The sequence below is a fragment of the Pelmatolapia mariae genome, linkage group LG8 (assembly GCF_036321145.2).
Source record: "Pelmatolapia mariae isolate MD_Pm_ZW linkage group LG8, Pm_UMD_F_2, whole genome shotgun sequence".
NCBI lineage: Eukaryota > Metazoa > Chordata > Actinopteri > Cichliformes > Cichlidae > Pelmatolapia > Pelmatolapia mariae.
Genome location: NC_086234.1, coordinates 57,501 through 79,999, shown reverse-complemented (window position 1 = coordinate 79,999; position 22,499 = coordinate 57,501). Strand labels below are relative to the sequence as shown.

General features: G+C 43.6%; 1 protein-coding gene across 4 annotated transcripts; it reads left to right on the top strand.

Moving 5' to 3' along the window:
* The first annotated feature begins 1,544 nt into the window (after positions 1–1,544).
* si:ch1073-416j23.1 (rac GTPase-activating protein 1) lies at positions 1,545–18,316 on the top strand. Of its 4 annotated transcripts, none has more exons than XM_063482362.1 (17): positions 1,545–1,669; positions 4,115–4,227; positions 4,427–4,629; positions 5,379–5,518; positions 6,105–6,177; positions 6,255–6,308; positions 6,436–6,534; positions 7,152–7,290; positions 7,928–8,058; positions 9,351–9,524; positions 13,949–14,044; positions 14,246–14,444; positions 14,505–14,610; positions 16,847–16,979; positions 17,475–17,583; positions 17,795–17,894; positions 18,129–18,316. In XM_063482362.1, the coding sequence occupies exons 2-17, from the start codon at positions 4,137–4,139 to the stop codon at positions 18,172–18,174; spliced, it is 1,893 nt and encodes a 630-aa protein (XP_063338432.1). In that variant the 5' UTR covers positions 1,545–1,669; positions 4,115–4,136; the 3' UTR covers positions 18,175–18,316. The 4 variants fall into 4 exon arrangements, with proteins under 4 accessions (XP_063338432.1, XP_063338431.1, XP_063338430.1 ...); XM_063482361.1 differs by having other exon boundaries at positions 7,889–8,058; XM_063482360.1 differs by having other exon boundaries at positions 7,884–8,074.
* Positions 18,317–22,499: the final 4,183 nt, after the last annotated feature.

The window sequence follows — 22,499 nt, the reverse complement described above, 5'->3', positions numbered from 1 at the left end:
GATGGACTTGGTAAGACCAGTTCTGTGCTGATGTTCAAGGATGTTCAGTACATGTCTGGAGTATCTTGAGAAATGGATGGCTCCCATGGAAGAGTTTTCAACATTTATATGGATGGATCTGAGTGACCCACCAGACTGGGGTTGAAGTCTGCATCAAGTACCTAGGAGAGAAGGGAGTAGCAATTAATGATGTCAAGTGTTTTGACCAGGTCACCGATGAGTGCACAGAGAGGTGCAGCAGTGATGAGGACGTCAGTGTCCACCAGTGAACCAGAAGTGGACCAAATAGTTGAGAAGGCCAAAAGCCACACATGTTGCTCAAAATTACTGAAGATTGCACAGTTTGTCTTTGCACTTCCCTCACACAATGCAAATGTTTTCTCACTAATGCAGAGCCAGTGGACTAAGGAGAGGAACCAGCTTTCTGTCGAGTCACTAAAGGGGATTCTGTTTGTGCAACATAAATTCAAAGATACTTCTTGCAAAGACTTTCATTCTTATTTGTTGAGTGACCAAAAACTGCTGAGAAAGTTCTGCTCCAAAGAAAAATATGGGATGGGCAGAAAAGGAGGATGAAGAAAACAAATGACTTTTCTTGTTAAATAAATGTCATATGACTGCTGCTTTGCATTATTACTTTGAGAAGAAAGAAAAGAATGCTTATGTTGAAAACATATTTCAGATTTTTGTTTGTTCAGTAAAACTTCAAAGGAGACGAAAATATTTTGTTACTGGTAATTTTTCTTGTATAGATGAGGCATTATTTCTATATCATTATTTAATTCCAGAGGTTTTTAAGTTATTTTTTGCACCTGCTGACTTGTAAAAGCCTATATGACATTTTTATTTCACCATTCATTAACCGCACAGAGAAGACATCGTTTAAATATGTTCAGATTTTCTTTAAGCAAACAGAATTATTAGAGTTCTTCGCGACTGGGCCGAGTGTCTCTTTTTTGGAAATCAAAATATGTTCGCTCTAACATGTATTCTGTTTTGGGGGTTTTTTTTGGGGGGGGGGGTTCCATTTTATTTTCGTGCTGTCTTAAATCTTCACTGAGCGTTGCGTGGGGGGGCAAGTTGCGGTGAGGTCACGTGCCCGATTGTTCCTGCATAAACCTGCCTTGCGGAGCTAGACAGGTGAGGGCTTACCAGGCTTAGACTGGGACATTGTGCATTAAATAAAACACTACAGATGATAGGAGAACATGAGACGGGGCGTTGTGGAGTGTACCAGGAGGAGGAGGAGACGGTAGAGCATGTAATACTGCGGTGCAAGAGTGTGTTGGAGGGCAGTAGGGCACAGGTGAGGGAACTGGTGGGGTTTCTGAAGGATATAGGTGTTTATGAAAGAGTGTAGGGTGTTTTTTTGTTTGTTTGTTTTGTTTTTTTTTCTGTTGATTTGTTTGGTTTGGTTTTGTATTGTTTTTTGGATACAGATTGTAAGCTCACTGTCTGACCCATACTCCGGAACAGTAGGAGGCGGTAATGCTCCTTTACGTTGGTTGCCAACCGCCGTTAAACACAAAGAAGAAGAAGAAGAAGACAGGTGAGGGCGGGGTTATTGATCAGTGATAAGAAACAGCTGCTGTGACGTCTGTGGCCACGTTCAGGTGATGTGACTGAAGCCGGTGCACGTGTCCTGGACATGAAACTCTGCGTCACTCAGGTCAGTGTCTCTGTTTCTGCGCTGTGCACATCTAAAACGTTATTTAACCTGCTGCTTTTAATATCCTGGCCGTCCTCCGGTTGTTTTCACGTGTCTGACAGTAAGGTGACGTCACCCTGTCACAAAAATACATAATTAGGGTTAAAATGAAATGTGCAAATCTCGAGTGAAAGAAGACTGAAATCAGCAATTCCATGTTAATGCACAGTAAGTGTGTGCTCTGATGGCATCGGCTCTTATTTCGCATTTAGTAAACAATTAAACAAATACAAATGAACTGCAATAAATTACAGGTAGTAATAAAATAAACTACTAACTCTTTTACGCTGCGTCCGCACCTACACGGGTATTTTTGAAAACGCAGCTGTTTCGTCCACACGTAAACGGCGTTTCGAATCAGCGAAAACGGAGATTTTTTTAAAACTCCTTTTTTTGCGTTTACCTGTGGACGAGGAATACAGAGTTCATCACGCAACATTAAAGGTATGTGCCTTTTTACACGTCACGCTGTGCGCCACGTTATTGTTTACATGAGATGAATGGCAGATAGAGACAAAATACTGTTAATCTGACTATCTGCAGGTTTTACACGCTTACACACACACACAGTTACTGTCCCTCCATTTAGAAAGGCAGAGGCGTCACGGTGTGATTATTTTACGTGTAGTTGTTTTTTTCCTGTGTAATAATATTCAACATTGCTATCAATACATTTTTCAAAAAAATGCCTCTCTGTGCAAAATGGGTTTAAAAACATAAACAGCTGTGGGACACTGTTAGTCCGTGATTTAGACAGGGGGGACAAATCGTGGCAGGATCAGCCTGATGTTATTTGTATCCTGCTGTAACTTTACTGTATAAAGAGCTAACATCTCCAACATGTCAGGAGTAGTTAGTCATTACAACAAGTGTTTGTGAACTAAAAATCAAGAATGTGGGATACTATATGTCCGTGATTTGGAGAGCCCAGCGCGTGCTCCCGACGCAAGAGAAACTAATTCTGTCGCGGAGACCTACGTCTGCACTTGTGCAGGTGAAACCAAAGGGCAGATTTGCTTCACCATATTTTCTAGTCTTTGGCTTAGAATGAAATTGGTTTGGAAACATATTCAGCCATGCTTCATCTCCTGCTTTGCGTTTGTGTGGGAGCCCCGTCAAAAACCTGTCCATTATACTAGCAGTGTCCAAGCATTCTGTTTTTGTTTGTTTTGTTTTTTTTTTGTTTGTTTGTTTTTTCATACCCGCCCCCCCTGCAATGGCTCAGCGGCCCCACAGTCTGAGAAAATCTGAGTTGAAGGAATTTTTCACGTTCTTGATTGGATCTTTTCTTTGTTGTTGTTGTTTTGTTTGTTTTTAAAAATCGGGTTTGGGCTTGGTGCTCTGCAGAAAGCATGCTTAACTTTTAGAATTTTTGGCAGTGGCTACCATATTTTGGGGTGCATCTGTCACCAAGTATCTCACAATTTCCTCATTCTTGTGTCAGCTCCTGTCCAACAGTTGCAATATTTTCTGTGTGACTATCGGGGGGAAAGCGCAGACCCCCACTGAGGTCATCAGCATCAACAAAATAGCAGTTAACAGAAACCTAGGCATCCATATTATCGGAGGTCCAGACATCCTCTGTGAGGTGTGCTCAGTAATGCCACCCTCTCCTTTTCCTCCGCATATCTTTCCACCAGAGCCTCAGCAGCCTTCTTAGAAGGGATGGCTCATGCTACTTGGTTACAAAAATAGAGTAAAATCGATAAATGAGTAAACAATATCTTTTTTTAAATTAATCGCATTTCATGAAATTCTTTTAGCTGACAGAAATAATACAAAGCATCAGATTTTTTGGTAAGATGCTTCAGTCAGATTCACTGACTGTGCTCAGCACTGATGACGTGTTGTTGTCGTTGTACACCAGCGGTTGATGGCAAAGGTCAACAGCACACCTGTAAAACCAACACAACAACGTGCTGTTTCAGCGATACCAACCCATGTTTTGTTTCCACTCGTATACAAACCCACAGTGATGTCATCAGTTTATGACTTTCACCCCACAGTTAATATTCTCTTTATCCTGTTTATCCAAACTTGTAATAAAGCCACCCAGTGTCAGCTGATTTGTTGTAAATGAAGCAGTGAAATGGTTCAGAGGTAATCAGTGGCACTGAACTGAGCGAGCTCAGGCCCACTGCTTCATCATAAATAAGTATGGAGTTCAAAGTGTGAGTGTGGGAGGTGAACACAGACAGATGATCTGAGGTTAGATTCCATCCATCGTGTCCATCGTCAGTGTTTGCTGCTTTTCATGTTGTTTTCTTGTGCTCGGGTTTCTGGGAAAGGTGTCAGTGGGACTTGCTGTAAAATAAGCGAGGGTTCAAGACTTTGCTGTGACCTCCCCTTCTCTGGGAGCCCCAGGCTCTCTTGCTGCTGCGTTACAGCTCCCGCCCTCTCTGACAGGTGGAGGCACATCCGGTCGTCGATGGCGGAGTCTCGGGTAATTGTGGAGGAGCTGCTGGCTCTGTGTCTCCAGAGGATCACTGTGGAGGAAAACAGTATGCGGACTGAGCAGGGTGAGAACAACACTCGACACCAATCAGCTGTCAGTAGATCACATGACATAACCCCTAAACTCACCTCATTCGTGGATAAGTCTGCATGTGGGCGCTCTCTGCTGACCTCTGACCTGTTTTTGTATAAAACACCAAACTAAAATTCGACAGGTAAGACGGGTTTGGTAGTTACACACTTTTAATCGGTCTGCTCTCTCAGAGACGATCGAGCTGGTGAAGAACTTCGAGGAGGTCAGAAAGAAGTGGCTGCATGCCGAGCTGGAGCTGAAGAAGTACAAAGAGCTGCTGGTGAAGTCGGACGTGGCCAAAGCCGCTCTGGAAGTGAAGCTGAAACACGCTCGCAATCAGCTGGACGTTGAGATGAAGAAACGCTACAAGGTGGAGGCCGACTACCAATACCTGGTGAGGCAAGACCTCGAGGTTAGAGGTGGAAATCACGGCTGGCTGGCAGGTTTACATGTTTCTGATGATCCGTGTTTCATGTAACACAGGGACGTTTCTGCAGCTGTTGGATCAGTTGTTGTTTTGGAGCTATTTCACTGTCATTTCTCTGATCAGTTCAACCATGTTAATGAGCTCTGAGAACAGGAAGAAGTTCTTTGGCACTGACAGAAAAACACACAGCCCAGTCAGCCGACACACAAAATCTTGTCTTCTGCCACATAATGCTGCATTTTACTGAAACTCAGAGCAGCAATGACCTTAACCCGGTTGCTTTTTCTCAGTAGTTTACACACAGAGCCACTTCTCTCTGCTAAATCCAGAAGAATACAAGTGAAATGCCATGAAAGTGAATCCCGTGTAAGTGCATTAGATTAATGCCTGAATCTTAATTAAATGGGGATATTAAAAATAAAAAGCGATGCATGTATTTACCCATGTGTCACAGTAACCTGAGTTTTAATCCTCAGAGCTCTTTGCAGTGATTTCTTTCAGCAGAGGTGTTTCTTAAATCAAAGCATATTTATCCTCCATCAGCCTCCTCTCATTGATCTACACTGCCTCGCTGTTTTCAGACTGAAACACAGTAAAATGAGTGCACCATGGTTTATTTTGTTTGTAGGCCTTCATCACTCTCTCCCTCATCAGGTCTGTTTATGAGCTGTTCAGCCTGTGGGGGGAGCTCACAGACCTCTGTCCTGTGCTTCCAGCAGAGGCAGATGCAGCTAATGTGTGACATCCTCGTCCACGACACTAAATCCAGCGCCTGTCTGAACGATGAGCAGAAGTCTCTCTTGGCCACGTTTGAGCACAAAGGGGGGAACATGACACTGCAGAGGAGCACCAGACGGTGAGATGGCAGCCAATCACGGTCCTTGCTGAAGCGTCCGACACTGGGGAAAGTGTTTTCGAGGTTTACAGGTTAAATCGTTGTTGAAATGAATCTGATGATAAAACATCGAGAATAGATTAAGAATAAACCACAGACTGTATAAAGAAGATGGAAGCAGCTACTGTGACATCACCCCCTGATTCATGAAGCTCACTTAAAAAAAAAAATATAAACAAACAAAAAAAAAAATCTTTGAGCTAAGTGTTTTCACCACCAACAAAACCCATTTTTGAAACTAGATTCAACATGCTGTGGGTACACCTGAGGGCACCTGTACGCTCACACAGCAATCACAGGTAGCCCCGCCCATAATCTGCCTCCTGCTCCTCTGACTTTAACAGGACCATGATTTCAACAATCTCAATCAGACCTTAAAGCAGGAAAGAGTTTACTGAGCTCAGGGACCAGTAATCAGGTCAGAGCTGCCACCTGCTGGGCATTAGAGAGAATGCAGGTTAAAGAAGCAGAGTCCTCCTCTGTGAAGTCTGTGGTTGAAACGGAGTGAAGAGTTTTCACTAAAGATCATAAAAAAATCTTTTGTCAGGTTGCCTGTGATCGATGAGTCGTCCTTCCTGTCTCACTCTGACATCAGCTACGATCGCACCGACGACGATGTGGTACGAGCATTAACCCGACACGTGCACCACGCCTGCAGTGTAAGAACACTTTAACGTTCTCTGTCACGGTGTTTCAGGATTTGGACACAACTGTGATCCAACCGCTGAGGTCTCGAGCGAGAGAGAGGAGGGTAACACGGCGTCCTATATTTACTTGTTTGTTCATCCATCAGAATTTTTGCGTGGAAACATTTCACCAGTGGTGCTGGGCACAGCCTCTGTTCCCCTGACTTTCTGATGATATGCTGTTCTCCACAGCGTTCCTCGATGGGTCTGCCTGTTGGTGCTCCGGTCAGGAAACGAAGCAGAGGCAGGAACTTGTCAGCAGAGCTTCTGGAGAGGAAAACTGTGGAGAAGGTGAACAAAAAAACAGAAATGGAAAACCGACTGAGATGTTATGTTCTCACTTGATCTCGCCTTGTTAGTACTAGGCTGGGCCTTTTCTTAATTCTTTATGGGGCAGATTAACAAAGAGCTGGGAGGAACATGGCAGTGATATCATTAGAAATTACAATTGCTAGCTGCCAGGACAGGTGTGGTCTTCTGCGTCTCTGTAAACTCGGAGACGGTTGGTGGAAAAATCCCAGCAGATCAGCAGTTTCTGAAACGCAGACCAACAACCATTTAAGTTCAGACTCACTTAACTCACTTTCTATTCTGAATATAATGATTCACTGCTGTGTGATTGTTAATGCAAGTATCTGATTAACCAATCAGTTGAACAATTGTACCTAATGAAGTGGCTGGTGATTTTCTATGTTTATTATAAATCTACCACAACAAAGTCATTAATGAACCAAAGAATTAAAGTTCTGTTTGTTCCTACTGTACCTGAACGTTTCTGATGCCTCCACTGACTCAAACTATGAAAGTCGTCCTGATTCCCCGAGTGAAAAGTAGCCTCTGCAGAGGAACCTCCATAAAACATGTTTTTAAAGGCTCTCCTGTGGCTCTGATTCTTTGAACTTACTCAGGAGGTGGAGACCGTTGTGAAGGCCTCCATCATTTCTAATGACACTGGAGGCCAGGTCCACATGGTGCTGGGAATCACTCAGGAAACCTCCGAAAACTCTCCCCAGACTATCACCCGGGAGTGTACCGTCTCAGCAGGAGGTCGGCTCTACATTCAAGATACAAGATGTTTATTGTCACGTATGCAGAGCAATGGAATTCTTACTTTGCAGATTCAATTCACACAACTTAAAAAAAAAAGTAATAATAAGTAAAACAGTGCTTTGTAGATCTTGCACTTTAAATTCTGTTTACACCCACATATAAGCTACAAGTAGTTTCAGCATTATCACAGTCATATATACAGAGTATGCAATATTAAGGTGTCTGTGCAGTCTTAAACACAACCCAGTTTGTAGCACCGAAGCAGTCCTGAAGCACCGAATCATACTCTTCACTCCAAACTTTAGTAATTTTACTTACTGTGGGGGCTCGTTTGAGGGGCTGTCTGTATGCTGGATATATAGATAATTCATTTCAGCTTCATGTCCAAATGTGTCCAGATCAGTGACAGATTAATGACAAGACCTCTGGTTTTAAAGAATGAGGATCTACCAGGTTCACTACAGTTGGACTGCTTTGGACAAGATTTCCCATCATGCTTTAGACGACCGATCAGAGAATCAGTCAGAGGTGTTCTGAGTTTCTCTTTGAGCCTCTTTGTTCGTTTGCTTCTTTTAATCTGTCGCTGTCAGAACAGGTGAGAAAACCCGTGAGTGTTTTGGACTCTGTCCTTCAGGCCAGACGTCGGTGTGGTTTCCCTGCAATGACTCAGTCACCGGTCCTGAAGGTGAAGCTCTGGTCGAGGAGAAAGTCGGGAACATTGGCAGAGATCAGAAAGCCTCCAAACACACCTTTGTGTCAAAGACGGTACGACGAGTGTTGGGTAATTTACTTTTTTGTGGAAGTAACTGAGTTAGTAACTTGGTTATGATAATATAAAAGTAACATTTGCGTCACTTTGAAAAAATGTTTAGATATGTAAAACAATTTAAATATACTTGACTATATACATTTTAGTATGTTCAGTTGTTTATTATAAAACTGAATACATTGAAATAAATGAACTTACCATAAGGAAGTAACAGGAAACGCAATCTAAACTGTTCAAATGTCACTGTGACGATATTATAGACACAGATCGGATATCATGTAACTGTTGTGGAATTATTTCCACATGTTGTAATAATAGAACAATAAAAAACAACCTTTTTTTATATTTATTCCACATCAGCAGGCTGCACCTGGTTATGTAATAAGTCTACAATAAAACTATGCTTTTTGAGCTATGTAGTCCAAACTAAATGAGCCAAACTGTCACAACGTCAGATCATCGTGGCCGAACAAGTGTTTTCTTCCACACGAAGGTAAACAGCTGAAGTGATTTCAGTGTAATACTGAAAAAATAGGTTCACTGTATAACAAAACTGAGGAATCAAAATGTAATGTCCATGGCTGTCTTTGACAATCCATCTCAAGTCACATGAGTGCTGTTAGAGGGTTCTGTTTTAAGGTCCTCTGCTTATATTCAAATATAAAGCATTCAATTGGCCACATCCATCCAACCATCCACTGTAGATAAAGCAGCATGCTCTTGATGACATACCTGCCTCTCAGGCTGTTTTAATTCTGTCCGTGTCGCAGATGTTTGTGGAGGAGAGAAATCAAGCTTGGATGGTGTCACCTTGTTGTTCTCAGAGCTCGTGTTAGCCTCATCAGGGCTTGGGCTGCGCCTGCTAGCATCACCGCCCTCATTCTTGGCGACTAGTTTTGTTGAGGCATGTGAGATTCAAATTGCTTACACATTCTTACAGATACAGATTCTTGCCTTTTTATCTCTTTGACAGAAAAGTGATGTCTGTACTTCCACTTAAATGCTTCCTTTGAATTATTGTTGTTTATGTGCTCACAGTCCATATCTGTTTGTACGTGAACACCTAACTAAGTTTAAGTTGGCTGGTTTACCATGGCTACTTTACTCTTTCTCAGCCAATCAGCAGCACTCATGCCCACGCTGCATTTTCATGTTGGTAACAGCATTGCAACAATAGGGTAATGCCGATATTCCCATCATGGGGTGCAACCTCCTTGATGTTTACATTCAAGCTGTGCATGGAGCTCCAACATCACCTCTGATGGAGTAATGTGTCATTTCCCTCCAGGTGATCCGGCCGGAGACCTGCACGCCGTGTGGGAAGAGGATCCGCTTTGGAAAGATGGTGGCGAAGTGCAGGAACTGTCGTGTGGTTGCTCATCCGGAGTGCCGACAGAAGTTCGCTGATGGCTGCACAGCCTTCAATGCCATGGCAGGAAGTACAACTCAAACAGCAGCTAAGGTGTGAGCTGGAGGGAGGGGCTTCACTGTGACATCATAATGTGCATCACAATAAACCTGCAACAGTCATTTCAGTTGGTTGTGTTCATGGACAACAGGGCGACTTTATTGAGCTGGTTTAGTTTCCGTTTGTTTTGCTTCTCATCACTCGATTACTGTTGTATGTTTGGATATTTCTAGAAAAAGGTTCCTGGTGCAGGACTGTTTAAAACTTGTGCATTTAATTATCAATTTACGACAAACTCTGAAAGGCCAGTAGATCATATCTTGAAATTGAACAGGTCTTTTATTTTCAGGGATGGTTCTTTAACTGCTCAGGTGAAATACAATTCAATTTTATTTACATGGCGCCAAATCACAACAGTTTCCTCAAGACTCCTTTTATTGTAAGGCAAAGACACTACAATGATACAGAAAACAATCGGACGACGCCTTGTGAGCAAACACTTGGGGACAGCGGGAAGGAAAAACTCCCCTTACAGGAAGAAACTTCCATCAGAACCGGGCTCAAGGAGGGGAGGCTATCTACTGCGACAGGTTGGGGGTGAGGAACAGAGGTGAAACAGCTGGACAACATCTGTCTAAATGAAAACCTGCTCTTGTACAGCCCCAAGACTTTTAGATCAGTTTGAAATCAGGAAAAACCCGTTGGGCTGGATTGTAGATATTTTAACAAATGGGTCACAAAGACTAACAATAAATGGGGTTCAGTCTGACCAGATATGAAAACAGGGCCATCATTGAATATGCAGGTGACTCTGTTATTGTCAGCTTACTGAAAGAGGGTGAAACTGGCCACGGTCCAGTCATTGATGACTTTGTTCAGTGGTGTGAGGAGTCTTATCTCCAATTAACATATTTAAAACTAAAGATATGGTTATTGATTTTAAGAAACAGCAAAACGGGCACGGAGTCACTTTAAAGGTCAGAAAGTCAAGCAAGTTTAATCATATAAATATCTTGGGACCATAATTAGGGCTGGGCGATATGGCCTAAAATTCATATCGCAATATAATTTGAAGCATGTGCGGTAACGATATATATCGCGATATATTCTTTTCTTCTGTATAACGTATTTTCCGCACTATAAGGCACACTTAAAGTCCTTTAATTTTCTCAAAAATCGAGAGTGTGCCTTATGTATGAATTCTGGTTGTGCTTACTGACCTCGAACCGATTTTGGCGTGCAGAAATCTGTTAAATGTTTTAGTACAACTTTCGTAAGCCGCACTGCTTGATGGATCGTCAGAGCATTACGGCTGCCATAGTGAGGAGTTTTGCCGAGTAATCTGGGTCCAAAACTCCGTCGGCTTTAGGTCCCAAAGTCAAACGAACACTGAGAGTTAAAAACTGTCTAAATTCTTTCATCTTTAATAAAATCATCAGCGTTGCTGCTTTACCAGGTGCAACAATTAAGTGTAACATCCAGGCATCCATAAAAACAGAAGTTATTCAATTTAACGGAGTTAGAAGTTAACAGGAAGTTAGCTCGCTAGTTTCCACCTAAACATGACATACCATGTTCTGCTGAGAGATTTTTGAAACTAATTAAAATGTACAGCTCTGCTACCACTTCCAACATAAATGAAGACAGAAAACTAAACAGCAGTGGCGTTTGCAGGGTTACTGAAGTTGGACTACCTGGTATTTAATGTTGTGCTACGTGATTGCTAGCGACACAGCTATGTTAACATTAGCACAGTGAAGCTGGAGGATGAACGCCAACTTTTTTTCCACTCGATAAAAGTTAACATGAGGGATTCTGGTGGTTGGGGACAAATGCAATCGCATAGCAGGATGCTATACACGGGCCAAACTTCAGTCAGGAAAACAACTGAGATAATCCATCCACAATACGAGGTTAGTCATTAATATACTGCAACAACATGGGAATAGAACAGCTGCGAGAGAATTCAACATTAATGAATCAATGTTACGGAAGTGGAGGAAGCGCAGTTTTTGGCCTTCCCCATATTTCAAAAGTGCTTCATCTCTTTGCTATGACTGTTGCCCGGCATAATTTGCAGATGATAATGGTTGTAGCCGTTGCGATGCTTTTGACCAAAACAGACGCAGCTTGATGACATCATCAACATGCGCTATTGCGATAGAGCTAGTGATGTGCGGCTCGATCCTTAAATATCGATTCCTCCTATACCAGTCATTTATGTTCTAGAATCGATTCTCACATTAAAATATCGATATTTTAGTAATTTAGGGTAAATTTGCAGTTTATCATTAACAGGAACACAGTGGAAAGAAACTATAACATTCGGATTGTCGACATTCAAAGGAACTACTTCCTCTTCCGCCTTTCATAGTCATGTGCAAAATACGGCTATATAAATGTCTCGCAGCCGCTTGCGTGCGCACTCACAACAATGGCTGAGCGTAATTGTGAGGACGTATTTTACCTCCACAAACAGCTGAGACGTGGTTTCGATACATGTGGCAAAAAAGTGAGGTGTTGTGGCCATACTTGCCAACCTTGAGACCTCAGAATTAGGGAGACATTCAAAAGGGCTGTTGGGGGGGGTGATAAATAAATTTTACAGTGTTTATTTATCGGATAAAATACGTTAAATGTCACCGTTATTATTGGCCGGCCCGGAAACAGCGCGGGTGTCCAAATTCAGAGGCTGCTTCCACCTGAGGACCCGGCCTTCGTGGTCTAAAGAAAGCCGGGTAGTACGTCACGAGCTCCCTCGGTGGAGTGAAACTCTGCCGTCTGCTCCTTGCTATCTAAAATATAACCGGGCGCTGGCGTAAACTCGACCGTCTCACACTTCTGTTTAATCAGTTTTCTGTTTGACGTTTATTCAGCTTTGTGAAAACCCCGGAGGAACCCTCCCAAGGGATTAATAAAGTTAAATTTAATTTAATCTAATCTAATAACTTTAATCTCAGCCAAACCGATTTACTCACGAACAAATAAAACACTGAAAAGGCCAAACAATAACATTTTTAAGTTATCAAAGTGACTGATATATCATGTTTAACCCGAGTAGTGAAAGACCGCGGGGGTTTGAAAACGATGTGTCGGTCGGCTCAGATATTTGAAGTTTCCACAGCTACATTCTCACCTGAAAATATGTTAAAGGTTTTTTTGCGACCCAGAAAGAGAAATAAGAGTAATATTAAAACTAAGTAGCTGCCGCCATTGTTGGAAACTGGAATTAGCTGGGCCGCGCTATGAATTCTGCGATATGGTTTTTCAATTTTGTTGTCTGGGTGGAAAATCGGGAGAAATTCGGGAGAATGGTGGCTCCGGGAGATTTTAGGGAGGGGCACTGAAATTTGGGATTCTCCCGGAAAAATCGGGAGGGTTGGCATGTATGGTTGTGGCAACATCACTGACCTCGTCAAACACCTCAGAGTAAATCATATCACAGAATATGACGAGCGTATGCTGAGACGAACTGAAGAGGAGGAGAGGGACAGGTGCTGCTAGGGCAAGACAGACTCTCTCACGGAGTCCTTTAGTGCTGCAGGCAGGCAAAGTGTTCAAATAGAGCACAACTTCAGTTTTTTTATTTCTATATGATGAACTCTGCATTATTAAGTGATAAGAACAAGTAATCTGATGTCCTGTAATCATTATGAAGCTATAATTTGAGATACAATAAATAAGTTTTTGTACAAAGTATCGGATCAGTATCGTCGATACCACCCTGAATATTACTTGGTATCGGATCGGAAAGGAAATCAGTGGTATCGCACATCACTAGATAGAGCGGTATAGTCAAAATCTCTATCGTTGGCCAAATTTATATAGTTTCTACCGTATATCGTTTATATCGCCCACCCCTAACCATAATCAATGAAAAACTGAACTTTGAGAATTGCAAATCAGTTTGTAAAAAGGGTCACAAGCACCTTTATTGCCTCAGGAAACGTGCTAATTTGACACTGACCGAAAATTTTTAACTTTGTTTTATCATTCATGAAAATATCATTCTCAGTCTGTTTTATCCTTTTGTTTGGTGGCATGGTTTGGTCAGACCTCTGTCACAGAGAAAAACTCACTGAATCAGATAGTGAGATGGTCCAGTCGTCTGATAGGTGAGCCACAGTCTTGTTTAGCCATCCCCTGTACTCTAAGCAGGTACAGAGGATGGCTTTATCAATTCTTAAAAATGGTTCCCATCCTCTACGGGGTGAATTTCAGCTTCTTTCCTCAGGACAGAGGTTTTCATTTCCAAGAAGCAGGACAAAGCGTTATAAAAACAGCTTTGTCCCTGTTGCTGTCACTGAATTAAATAAGAACTGTTCTTGTATTCGATTTGAAATGTTTAAAGTACTAGATATGTTTTATAGTGAGGTTTTTATTAGGTATGTGTGTTTTTGAAGGGATGCCAAATGCTATCATTTTTTTTTCTGTAAAGCAAATTTACCTATGGGTATAAATAAAGTAACCTTGCTCAGGACTCGTTGGAGGACTTTGCTCCTCAGACTCATCCCAGAGTGCCTCAGCTGATTGTGGACTGCGTGGCCGAAATCGAGAGGAGGGGCCTGCAGGAGGTGAGCCGTTACTGTTTCGATCATTTGGGTTTATGGATGTATCAATAATAAAGACGGCTGTTTGTTCTGATACTCTGGGAATAAAAGAGGGTTGGATCCTCCTGTAGTAGAACGCTGTGCATGCTAGGATGTGGGTAAAGAAAACTTCCTGGAGTCCTGTCCCCAGCATGTACTTCCTGTATGTCTAACCTGTGTCTGCAGAGAGGCCTGTACAGAGTTCCTGGAGGTGAGCGTCTGGTAAAGGAGCTCAGAGACTGCTTCCTTCAGGGGAAATCTGCTCTGATGCTCAGTAAAGTCCAAGATGTCCATGTGGTCTGCGGACTGCTGAAAGACTTCCTGAGGAAGCTGAATGAACCTATGATCACCTTCAGACTGCACAGGACCTTTATGGAGGCTTCAGGTATGTTCAGACCTTTAAATTCCAGAGCTGAGACCAGCGCCTAACGTCACTTTGTTTCAGAGCTGACTGATGAAGACAACTGCTCAGCTACCATGTATCAGGCCATAGCAGAGCTGCCAAAGGCCAACAGGGACACGCTTGCCTTCCTCATGATTCATTTACACAAGTAAGTCCTTCCACGAAGTCTCCACACAGCATTCAAGTACACCTGAAGAGCTGCAGATCAGCACTTTGGGATTTAAGGCTTTTTCTTTTTCGTGACCCTTTTTGAGCTTTGGTGCTTTCTGGGTCCTTTTTCAGGTGGTGATCACCTCGAGGCAGCTGTTGTGACCTAATGTAATATAAATAAATCACCAAAGTAAAAATAAAAATATAAGAGATAAGATAAGATAACCTTTATTAGTCCCACACGTGGGAAATTTGTTTTGTCACAGCAGGAAGTGGACAGTGCAAAAGTTATGAAGCAAAAATTAGAATAAAATAAAATAAGAATAAATACAGTACACAACTGTACAGAATAGAATAAAATAGAATACTATATACACTAGAATAAAATAGAATAAAATATACAATAAGATAAAAATGCTATATACAACTGAGTAAAAATACAACGGTGCCAGAAAGATTATTGCACATTAGTGTTATTGCACATTTGTGGATGTGTGTGTTTGATCAGTTAAAGTCTTTGTTGTGGAGTCTGACAGCAGTGGGGAGGAAAGACCTGCGAAATCTCTCCGTCCCACACCGTGGGTGCCGCAGTCTCCCACTGAAGGAGCTGCTCAGTGCTGTCACAGTCTCATGCATGGGGTGGGAGATGTTGTCCAACAGGGATGACAGCTTAGCCACCATTCTCCTGTCACTCACCACCTCCACTGGGTCCAGAGGGCATCCTAGAACAGAGCTGGCCCTTCGGATCAGCCTGTTCAGTCTCTTCCTGTCCCCAGAAGAGATGCTGCCGCCCCAGCAGACCACACCATAAAAGATGGCTGAGGCCACCACAGAGTCATAGAAGGTCTTCAGGAGTGGGCCCTCCACTCCAAACGACCTGAGTCTCCGCAGCAGGTACAGTCTGCTCTGCCCTTTCCTGTAGAGGGCGTCTGAGTTATGAGTCCAGTCCAGTTTGCTGTTCAGATGAACACCAAGGTACCTGTAGCTGTCCACAGTCTCAATGTCCATACCTTGGATGTTCAGTGGTTGCAGTGGAGAATGTTTGTGCCTGCGGAAGTCTACCACCAGCTCCTTTGTTTTACTGGCATTGATCTGGAGGTAGTTCAGCTGGCACCAGTCCACAAAGTCCTGAGTCAGTCCTCTGTACTCCTTGTCGTCCCCATCAGTGATGAGGCCGACTATAGCAGAGTCATCAGAGAACTTCTGCAGGAAGCACTGGGTGGAGTTGTGGGAGAAGTCTGCAGTGTAGATGGTGAAGAGGAACGGAGCCAGAACCGTTCCCTGTGGGGCCCCCGTACTGCAGACGACCCTGTCTGACACACAGCCCTGAGTCCTCACATACTGTGGTCGGTCGGTGAGGTAGTCCAAAATCCAGGTAGTGAGGTGATGGTCCACTCCTGAGTTCTCCAGCTTGTCCTTCAGAACCGAGGGAAGAATAGTGTTGAAGGCACTGGAGAAATCAAAGAACATGATTCTCACAGTGCTTCCAGCGGTCTCCAGGTGAGCGAGTGAGCGATGTAGGAGGTGAATGACGGCATCATCCGCTCCAATGCCAGGCTGGTAGGCAAACTGAAGTGGGTCCAGTGATGAGCTCACAAGGCGCCGAAGCTGAGCCAGGACCAGCCGCTCCAGGGTCTTCATCAGGTGGGATGTCAGAGCCACCGGCCTGTAGCTGTTGAGGTCCTTGGGGCGTGAAGTCTTTGGCACTGGTACAACACAGGAGGTTTTCCAGAGCTGTGGGACTCTTCCCAGCCTCAGGCTCAGGTTGAAGAGGTGCTCCATCACCCCACATCACCCCCACATATATATATATGTGTGTGTGTGTGTGTGTGTGTGTGTGTGTGTGTGTTTTAAAAAAACAAAAACAAAAGAGAGATATAGATATCCATCTATTGATAGAGATAGATAGATAGATAGATAGATAGATAGATATATGAGATAGAGATATTTATTTTTTAAAAAACTGTACTTTTGAGTTAAAATATATATTTATAATTTTAATAAATGACAAATTAAAAAAGCATGAACATTTTTTTTTGTATGGAAAAAATATCGAACCGTGACACCAAAGTATCGAACCGAACCGTGAATTTTGTGTATCGTTGCACCCCGTGTGTGTGTGTGTGTGTGTGTGTGTGTGTATGTAGAGAGAGAGAGAGCTCAAAAAATAAATTTAAAAACTAAAAAATTTTATTATTTTTTTTTTATTTATTTTACTGCTCTTAATGTTTCAGGGTGATGAGGAGTCCTCAGTGCCAGATGGACCAGAATAACTTGGCCCGGGTGTTCGGCCCAACCATTGTGGGTCACGGGATGCCTGAGCCATCACCCAGCACCATCTTGAGAGACACCAACACTCAGCTGAAGGTCAGCCTCTCTAAATATCCAGACCGGAAGGGGGGGATAATTGAGTTGAATTTTGGATAATGGTTGGTTTCAGTTACGATAAAGTACAAACAGACTGAACCGGTTACTGCCAGCATTTGATATCTGACCTTATAGCTACTGCAAAGTAAGAAAATATTTCAGTGAAAGGTTGTGCCCCCACCCCCTCGGATCTTCAGGCCTGACACAGTCTCAGCTCCGGGTTTCACAGTCTGCACAGTTAGCAACCTGCCCACTTCTGAACATGTTCACTACATGCTCTGACCCAGCTCTGCATCCATCTGTGATCCGTTCAGTCCAGCAGTGATGTCGTCCATTCTGCCTTGTATTATAGAAGCTTTTGTATCAAAGTTTGTGAAAAGTGTTGCTACGTAACACTGCTTTCAAATGTTTAGCATAGCATCTTTATAGTATTAATTTTTCTATCCTCTGCATCTTCAGAGATCATTTTGAGTGCTCTCGTTGCTCTCACTGCAGGTTGTCTGCCGCCTGTTGTCCCTCCCTGAAGATTACTGGAGGCGTATCCTCATTGGCCAAATCCCCCCCTCTTCCTCCACCAGTAATATGGGCCAGAGTGAAGGGCAAGGTGAGTGTGCACCTTTTTTAATTTTTCGGGAAACCTGAGGCCTCTTTAACCATCACAGTGAATCATCCGACTGCCTCAGCCTCCTTTGTTTTCTTGGATGGGAGAGTTTCATTTCACAGTATAACTGGGCCTCTTAATACAAAGAAGGAAGCACTGACCCTTTTTTTTTTTTTTTTTTTTTTTTAAATATATATAAATGTTTTCCTCTCAGGTCGTTTCTTCCAGCCGCTGACGTCTCCAGAGTTAAACAGTTGCTACCAAGCTACAGCAGGAAGATCTGTGAGAGGGCGAGTCAGGAACCGGGCCAATGCGTAAGACCACGCTGCACCAACGCAACATCCACAAACTCTTGAGCAAATACTGAGGAAGATCATGGGGCTGATGCGTATTAGTAAAATTAACTTTAGTTCTAAGACTGTGGGAGAATTTCTGGGTTTTAGTTTTCCCAGTATATGTGCAGACCTTTAATGCAAGTTAAATATATGAGATATTAGTGTTGTTGTTTCAGTTATCTCATGTCATGGTTTGTTTGTTTTTGTCCTCAGAGGTCGACCAGAGCCAGCGAGGAAATTCTTCACGTCGCCCAGCTGACAGATTTTGAACCTCTGACCTGTTTGAGCACACACTAATGCTGGACCTCGACCTGATGATCATTTTTATAGATTTCATGCTAACCACATGAAGTTTGTTATCGAGGCACTTTAAAAAATTACAAGTTGGAATAAAACGTAATATCCTGTTCTTTGCTGTGGTTTTCATTTCATTTGAAACCGTTGATCTCCTTCCTGTCGAGATCAGCCCTTTTGGTTTTTTACTTCCTGGACACCTTTTTCTCCTTTCCTTCCTAGTCTCTGGTTTTCACATGAAAACTGTTGGACTACTGTAATTCTATTATCAGGATGTCCTAAAAACTCCCTGAAAAGCCATCAGTTAATCCAAAATGCTGCAGCAAGAGTCCTGACAGGGACTAGAAAGAGAGAGCAGATTTCTCCTGTATTGGCTTCCCTTCATTGGCTTCCTGTTAAATCCAGAATTCAAAATCCTGCTCCTCACATACAAGGTCTTAAATAATCAGGCCCCATCTTATCTTAATGACCTTGTAGTACCATATCACCCTATTAGAGCACTTCGCTCTCGCACTGCAGGCCTACTTGTTGTTCCTAGAGTATTTAAAAGTAGAATGGGAGGCAGAGCCCGTATAAATGATGACACTGGACACAGCGCGTTCGGGTGATGTTTACCAATTTGACTTCGTAACCCGGAAGCTCCCCCCCACACAGCCTTATGGGTACAGTAGTCTACCGCTACACCACCTCCTTTTAGCTAAAGACATACTTCATAACGACTCAAACAGCTCACAAGAACAGAAATGCGGAGCATCATCAAACGTAAAGATTATACACATCCCTCATTTGTTCACTTACATTTAAACAAAACACATTATTGTAAACATCTCTAACAGCCTAAGCCAGCTTTGAATAGGGCATGAATGGATAACTTCAGAGAATTACACATCCAATGCCTGCTCACACCTCCCCTCCTCATCTTTATTGCGAAAAGCCTGTACGTCGGGCCACTTTGGCACCAGCTTTGCCGCAGCTTGTGGCAGTGAGGTACGCAGGTGTCTCCCCACAAGCAACTGCGCCGGCGAGAGCCCATGTTCCAGTGGGGTGGCCCCAGGGCTGGACTGGAACAAAAAATCGACCCGGGCATTTTGACAAGAGACCGGCCCACCAGGTGTTATAGGAAAATCCATAAAGCCTTTGAATGAAAACAAACACTGTGGTGACAGTAATTTACACTGTCTTGATGCTATATGTATGATTTCTATACATTTTATGTCAGATAAAAACTTTGGTTGTAAGATTCAGATAATTATTTAATAAAAGCTAGATATTTTAAATGAGAATAAGAAAAAAGTATTTCTTTGTGCCCCCCTTTCCCTGTTAATGCTCTACCTGGCCCCCCTGGCAACACTTTGCTAGACCCGCCCCTGCACAGTTACCAGCTGTCAGCTACTTAGAAAAGGATCCTGGTGTTATTTGTCTCTCAGAAACAGTTCATAACTTCAACTCATTCATGTCTGTGAAGGTTCTCAGTCATCCAGGTCATCGTAGTCTAAGGAGCTTGGAAAGAAAAGCGTCTGGACTTCTTTGAGTTGCTTGAAGACGTTTCACCTCTCATCCGAAAAGCTTCTTCAGTTCTAAGGGTCAATGGTGGAGAGTCCCAGATTTAAACCCAGTGGGAGTTTCCCCCCCAAAGAGGGACAAAGGACCCCCTGATGATCCTCTACCTAATCACATGAGCCAAGGTGTGAAAGTGGGTGTGGGTCCCAATCAGCCCGGGTTTCGGGTGAGCTCATTGTGAAACCTGGCCCCACCCTATCATGTGATTTCCTGAGGTCAGATGGCCCAGGATGTGAGTGGGCGTTAAGGCTTCTGGGAAGGGATCTCAAAACTGGATTATAGATGGCAGACAATTGGTGTCGTAAACCACCGCCTCTGTTCAAAGATGGTCGCTCACAGTGGACATAAATGGCTTCTTTCACTCCTCTTTCAAACCATCTGTCCTCTCTGTCCAAAATGTGAACATTGGCATCCTCGAAAGAGTGACCTTTATCCTTAAGATGCAGATGGACTGCTGAGTCTTGTCCTGTGGAGGTGGCTCTTCTATGTTGTGCCATGCGCTTGTGAAGTGGCTGTTTGGTCTCTCCAATGTAGAGGTCTGGGCATTCCTCGCTGCACTGTACAGCATACACCACATTGTTAAGTCTGTGTTTTAGAGTTTTGTCTTTCAGGTGAACCAGTTTGTGTCTGAGTGTGTTGCTGGGTCTGAAGTACACTGGGATGTCGTGCTTGGAGAAAACTCTCCTGAGTTTCTCTGATACACCGGCTACATAGGGGATGACAACGTTGTTGCGTCTGTCTTTCTTATCCTCCCTCGCTGGTGTCTGATCTTCTTTTCTGTGCATCTTTGCTGACTTCATGAACGCCCAGTTGGGATAACCACATGTTTTGAGTGCTTCCTTTACGTGTGTGTGTTCCTTCTTTTTCCCTTCAGGCTTAGAGGGAACATGTTCTGCCCGGTGGTGTAGGGTCCTGATTACTCCAAGTTTATGTTCCAGAGGGTGATGGGAGCCAAAGAGGAGGTACTGGTCCGTGTGTGTGGGTTTCCGGTAAACTTCAATGTTGAGGTTGCCATTCTCTTCAATGTGCACAGCGCAATCCAGGAAAGGCAAGCAGTTGTCCTTTGTGTCTTCCCTGGTGAACTAGATGTTTTTATCCACGGCGTTAATGTGCGCAGTGAAGGATTCCACTTCTTGTGTCTTGATTTTGACCCAGGTGTCGTCTACATATCTGTACCAGTGGCTGGGTACTCTTCCTTTGAAAGAGCCAAGAGCCTTCCTTTCCACTTCCTCCATGTAAAGGTTTGCTACAATAGGTGACATGGGGGAGCCCATGGCACAGCCATGTTTTTGTCTGTAGAAGCCATCGTTGTATTTGAAGTATGTTGTGGTGAGGCAGAGGTCTAACAGTGTGCAAATCTGATCGGGTGTGAAGTTGGTCCTGTCTTCCAAGGAGCTGTCTTCTTGTAGTTGTTTTCTGACAGTCTCCACTGCTTCCGTGGTGGGTATGCAAGTGAAGAGAGAGACTACAGCAAAGGACACCATGGTTTCATCTGGGTCCAGGGTAAGTTTCTGGACCGATGCCCGGCCACCACACCTACTCTTTTGCTCTGGCCCTGCATTTTGAAACGCCCTGGTGGCCTTCATGCAAACGTGACAAAACCTCTGCTCTCATTTGAGGTGGTATGACAAGTCTCTCCCCTTTCATAAGAAGACCATGAACCACATTGAAGTCCATTCTGTATTGCCAGTACCCCCTTAACTCTTGATCTAGTTTACTTTTTTCTGGCCAGCCTGTCCAACATTGATTCACCACCTTTCTACACAGGTCATCCATTTCCTGCACCAATTTAATCTCCTGGGAGATAGGAAACTACACAGTCCACCAAAACCTCTACCTCTTTTTCCAGCTGAAGATCCCCAGCAGAAGGAGGCCCCGCCAGCGGTGCTCGTGAGAGGGCATCAGCGGTGACGAGGTTCTTCCCCGGAACATGGACAATGGTGAAAGAAAAGTGCAGCAGCCTGAGGCAGAATCTCAGGATGCGTGGAGGTAGGTTGTCCAAGCCTCTTGTGCTCAGAAGAGGGACCAGGGGTTTGTGATCCGTGATTAGAGTGAACTGTAGTCCCATGAGGTAAGATGACAGTCGTTCACACGCCCACGTTACAGCGAGCACCTTCTTTTCTATTTGCGCGTAGCGTTTCTCCATGTCAGTGAGATCTCTTGAGATGTATGTGACTGGTCGCCAGGAGTTGTCAGACTGTTTCTGAGTGAGAACAACTCCGATACCATATGGCGATGCATCTGCAGCGACTCGTGTATCTGCTGAGTTGGAGTACTGAGCGAGCACTTCTGGAGAGCTTAATATCCCTTTTAGTCTCTGAAACGCTGTTTCCTGTGTAGGGATGGGTATCGAAAACCGGTTCTTGTTGAGAACCGGTTCCCACTGTTTCAATTCCTTGGAATTGTTTGCCGTTTTTGCAAACGATTCCTTTATCGATTCCAGTCGCCCCGAATGACGTCACCACGTTGCGGAGCGTCATTTACCTGGCAGGAAACACGGCGCTTCAAACGCTCAAAAGTTTGGTTATACGTTACGAGAACGGATGACAACAGGGCAACCTGCAATACTTGCAAAGTAGATATTTCATTTAAGGGAGGAAACACTACGAATATGCAAAAGCATTTGCTCACAAAACACGCGATAACCTTAAATGAATGTCGTGTTTTTAATTCCGCTCCGGAATCTCAACGCAGCTGCAGCGGTAATGTTTGCACGTCCTCTCCCGTTAA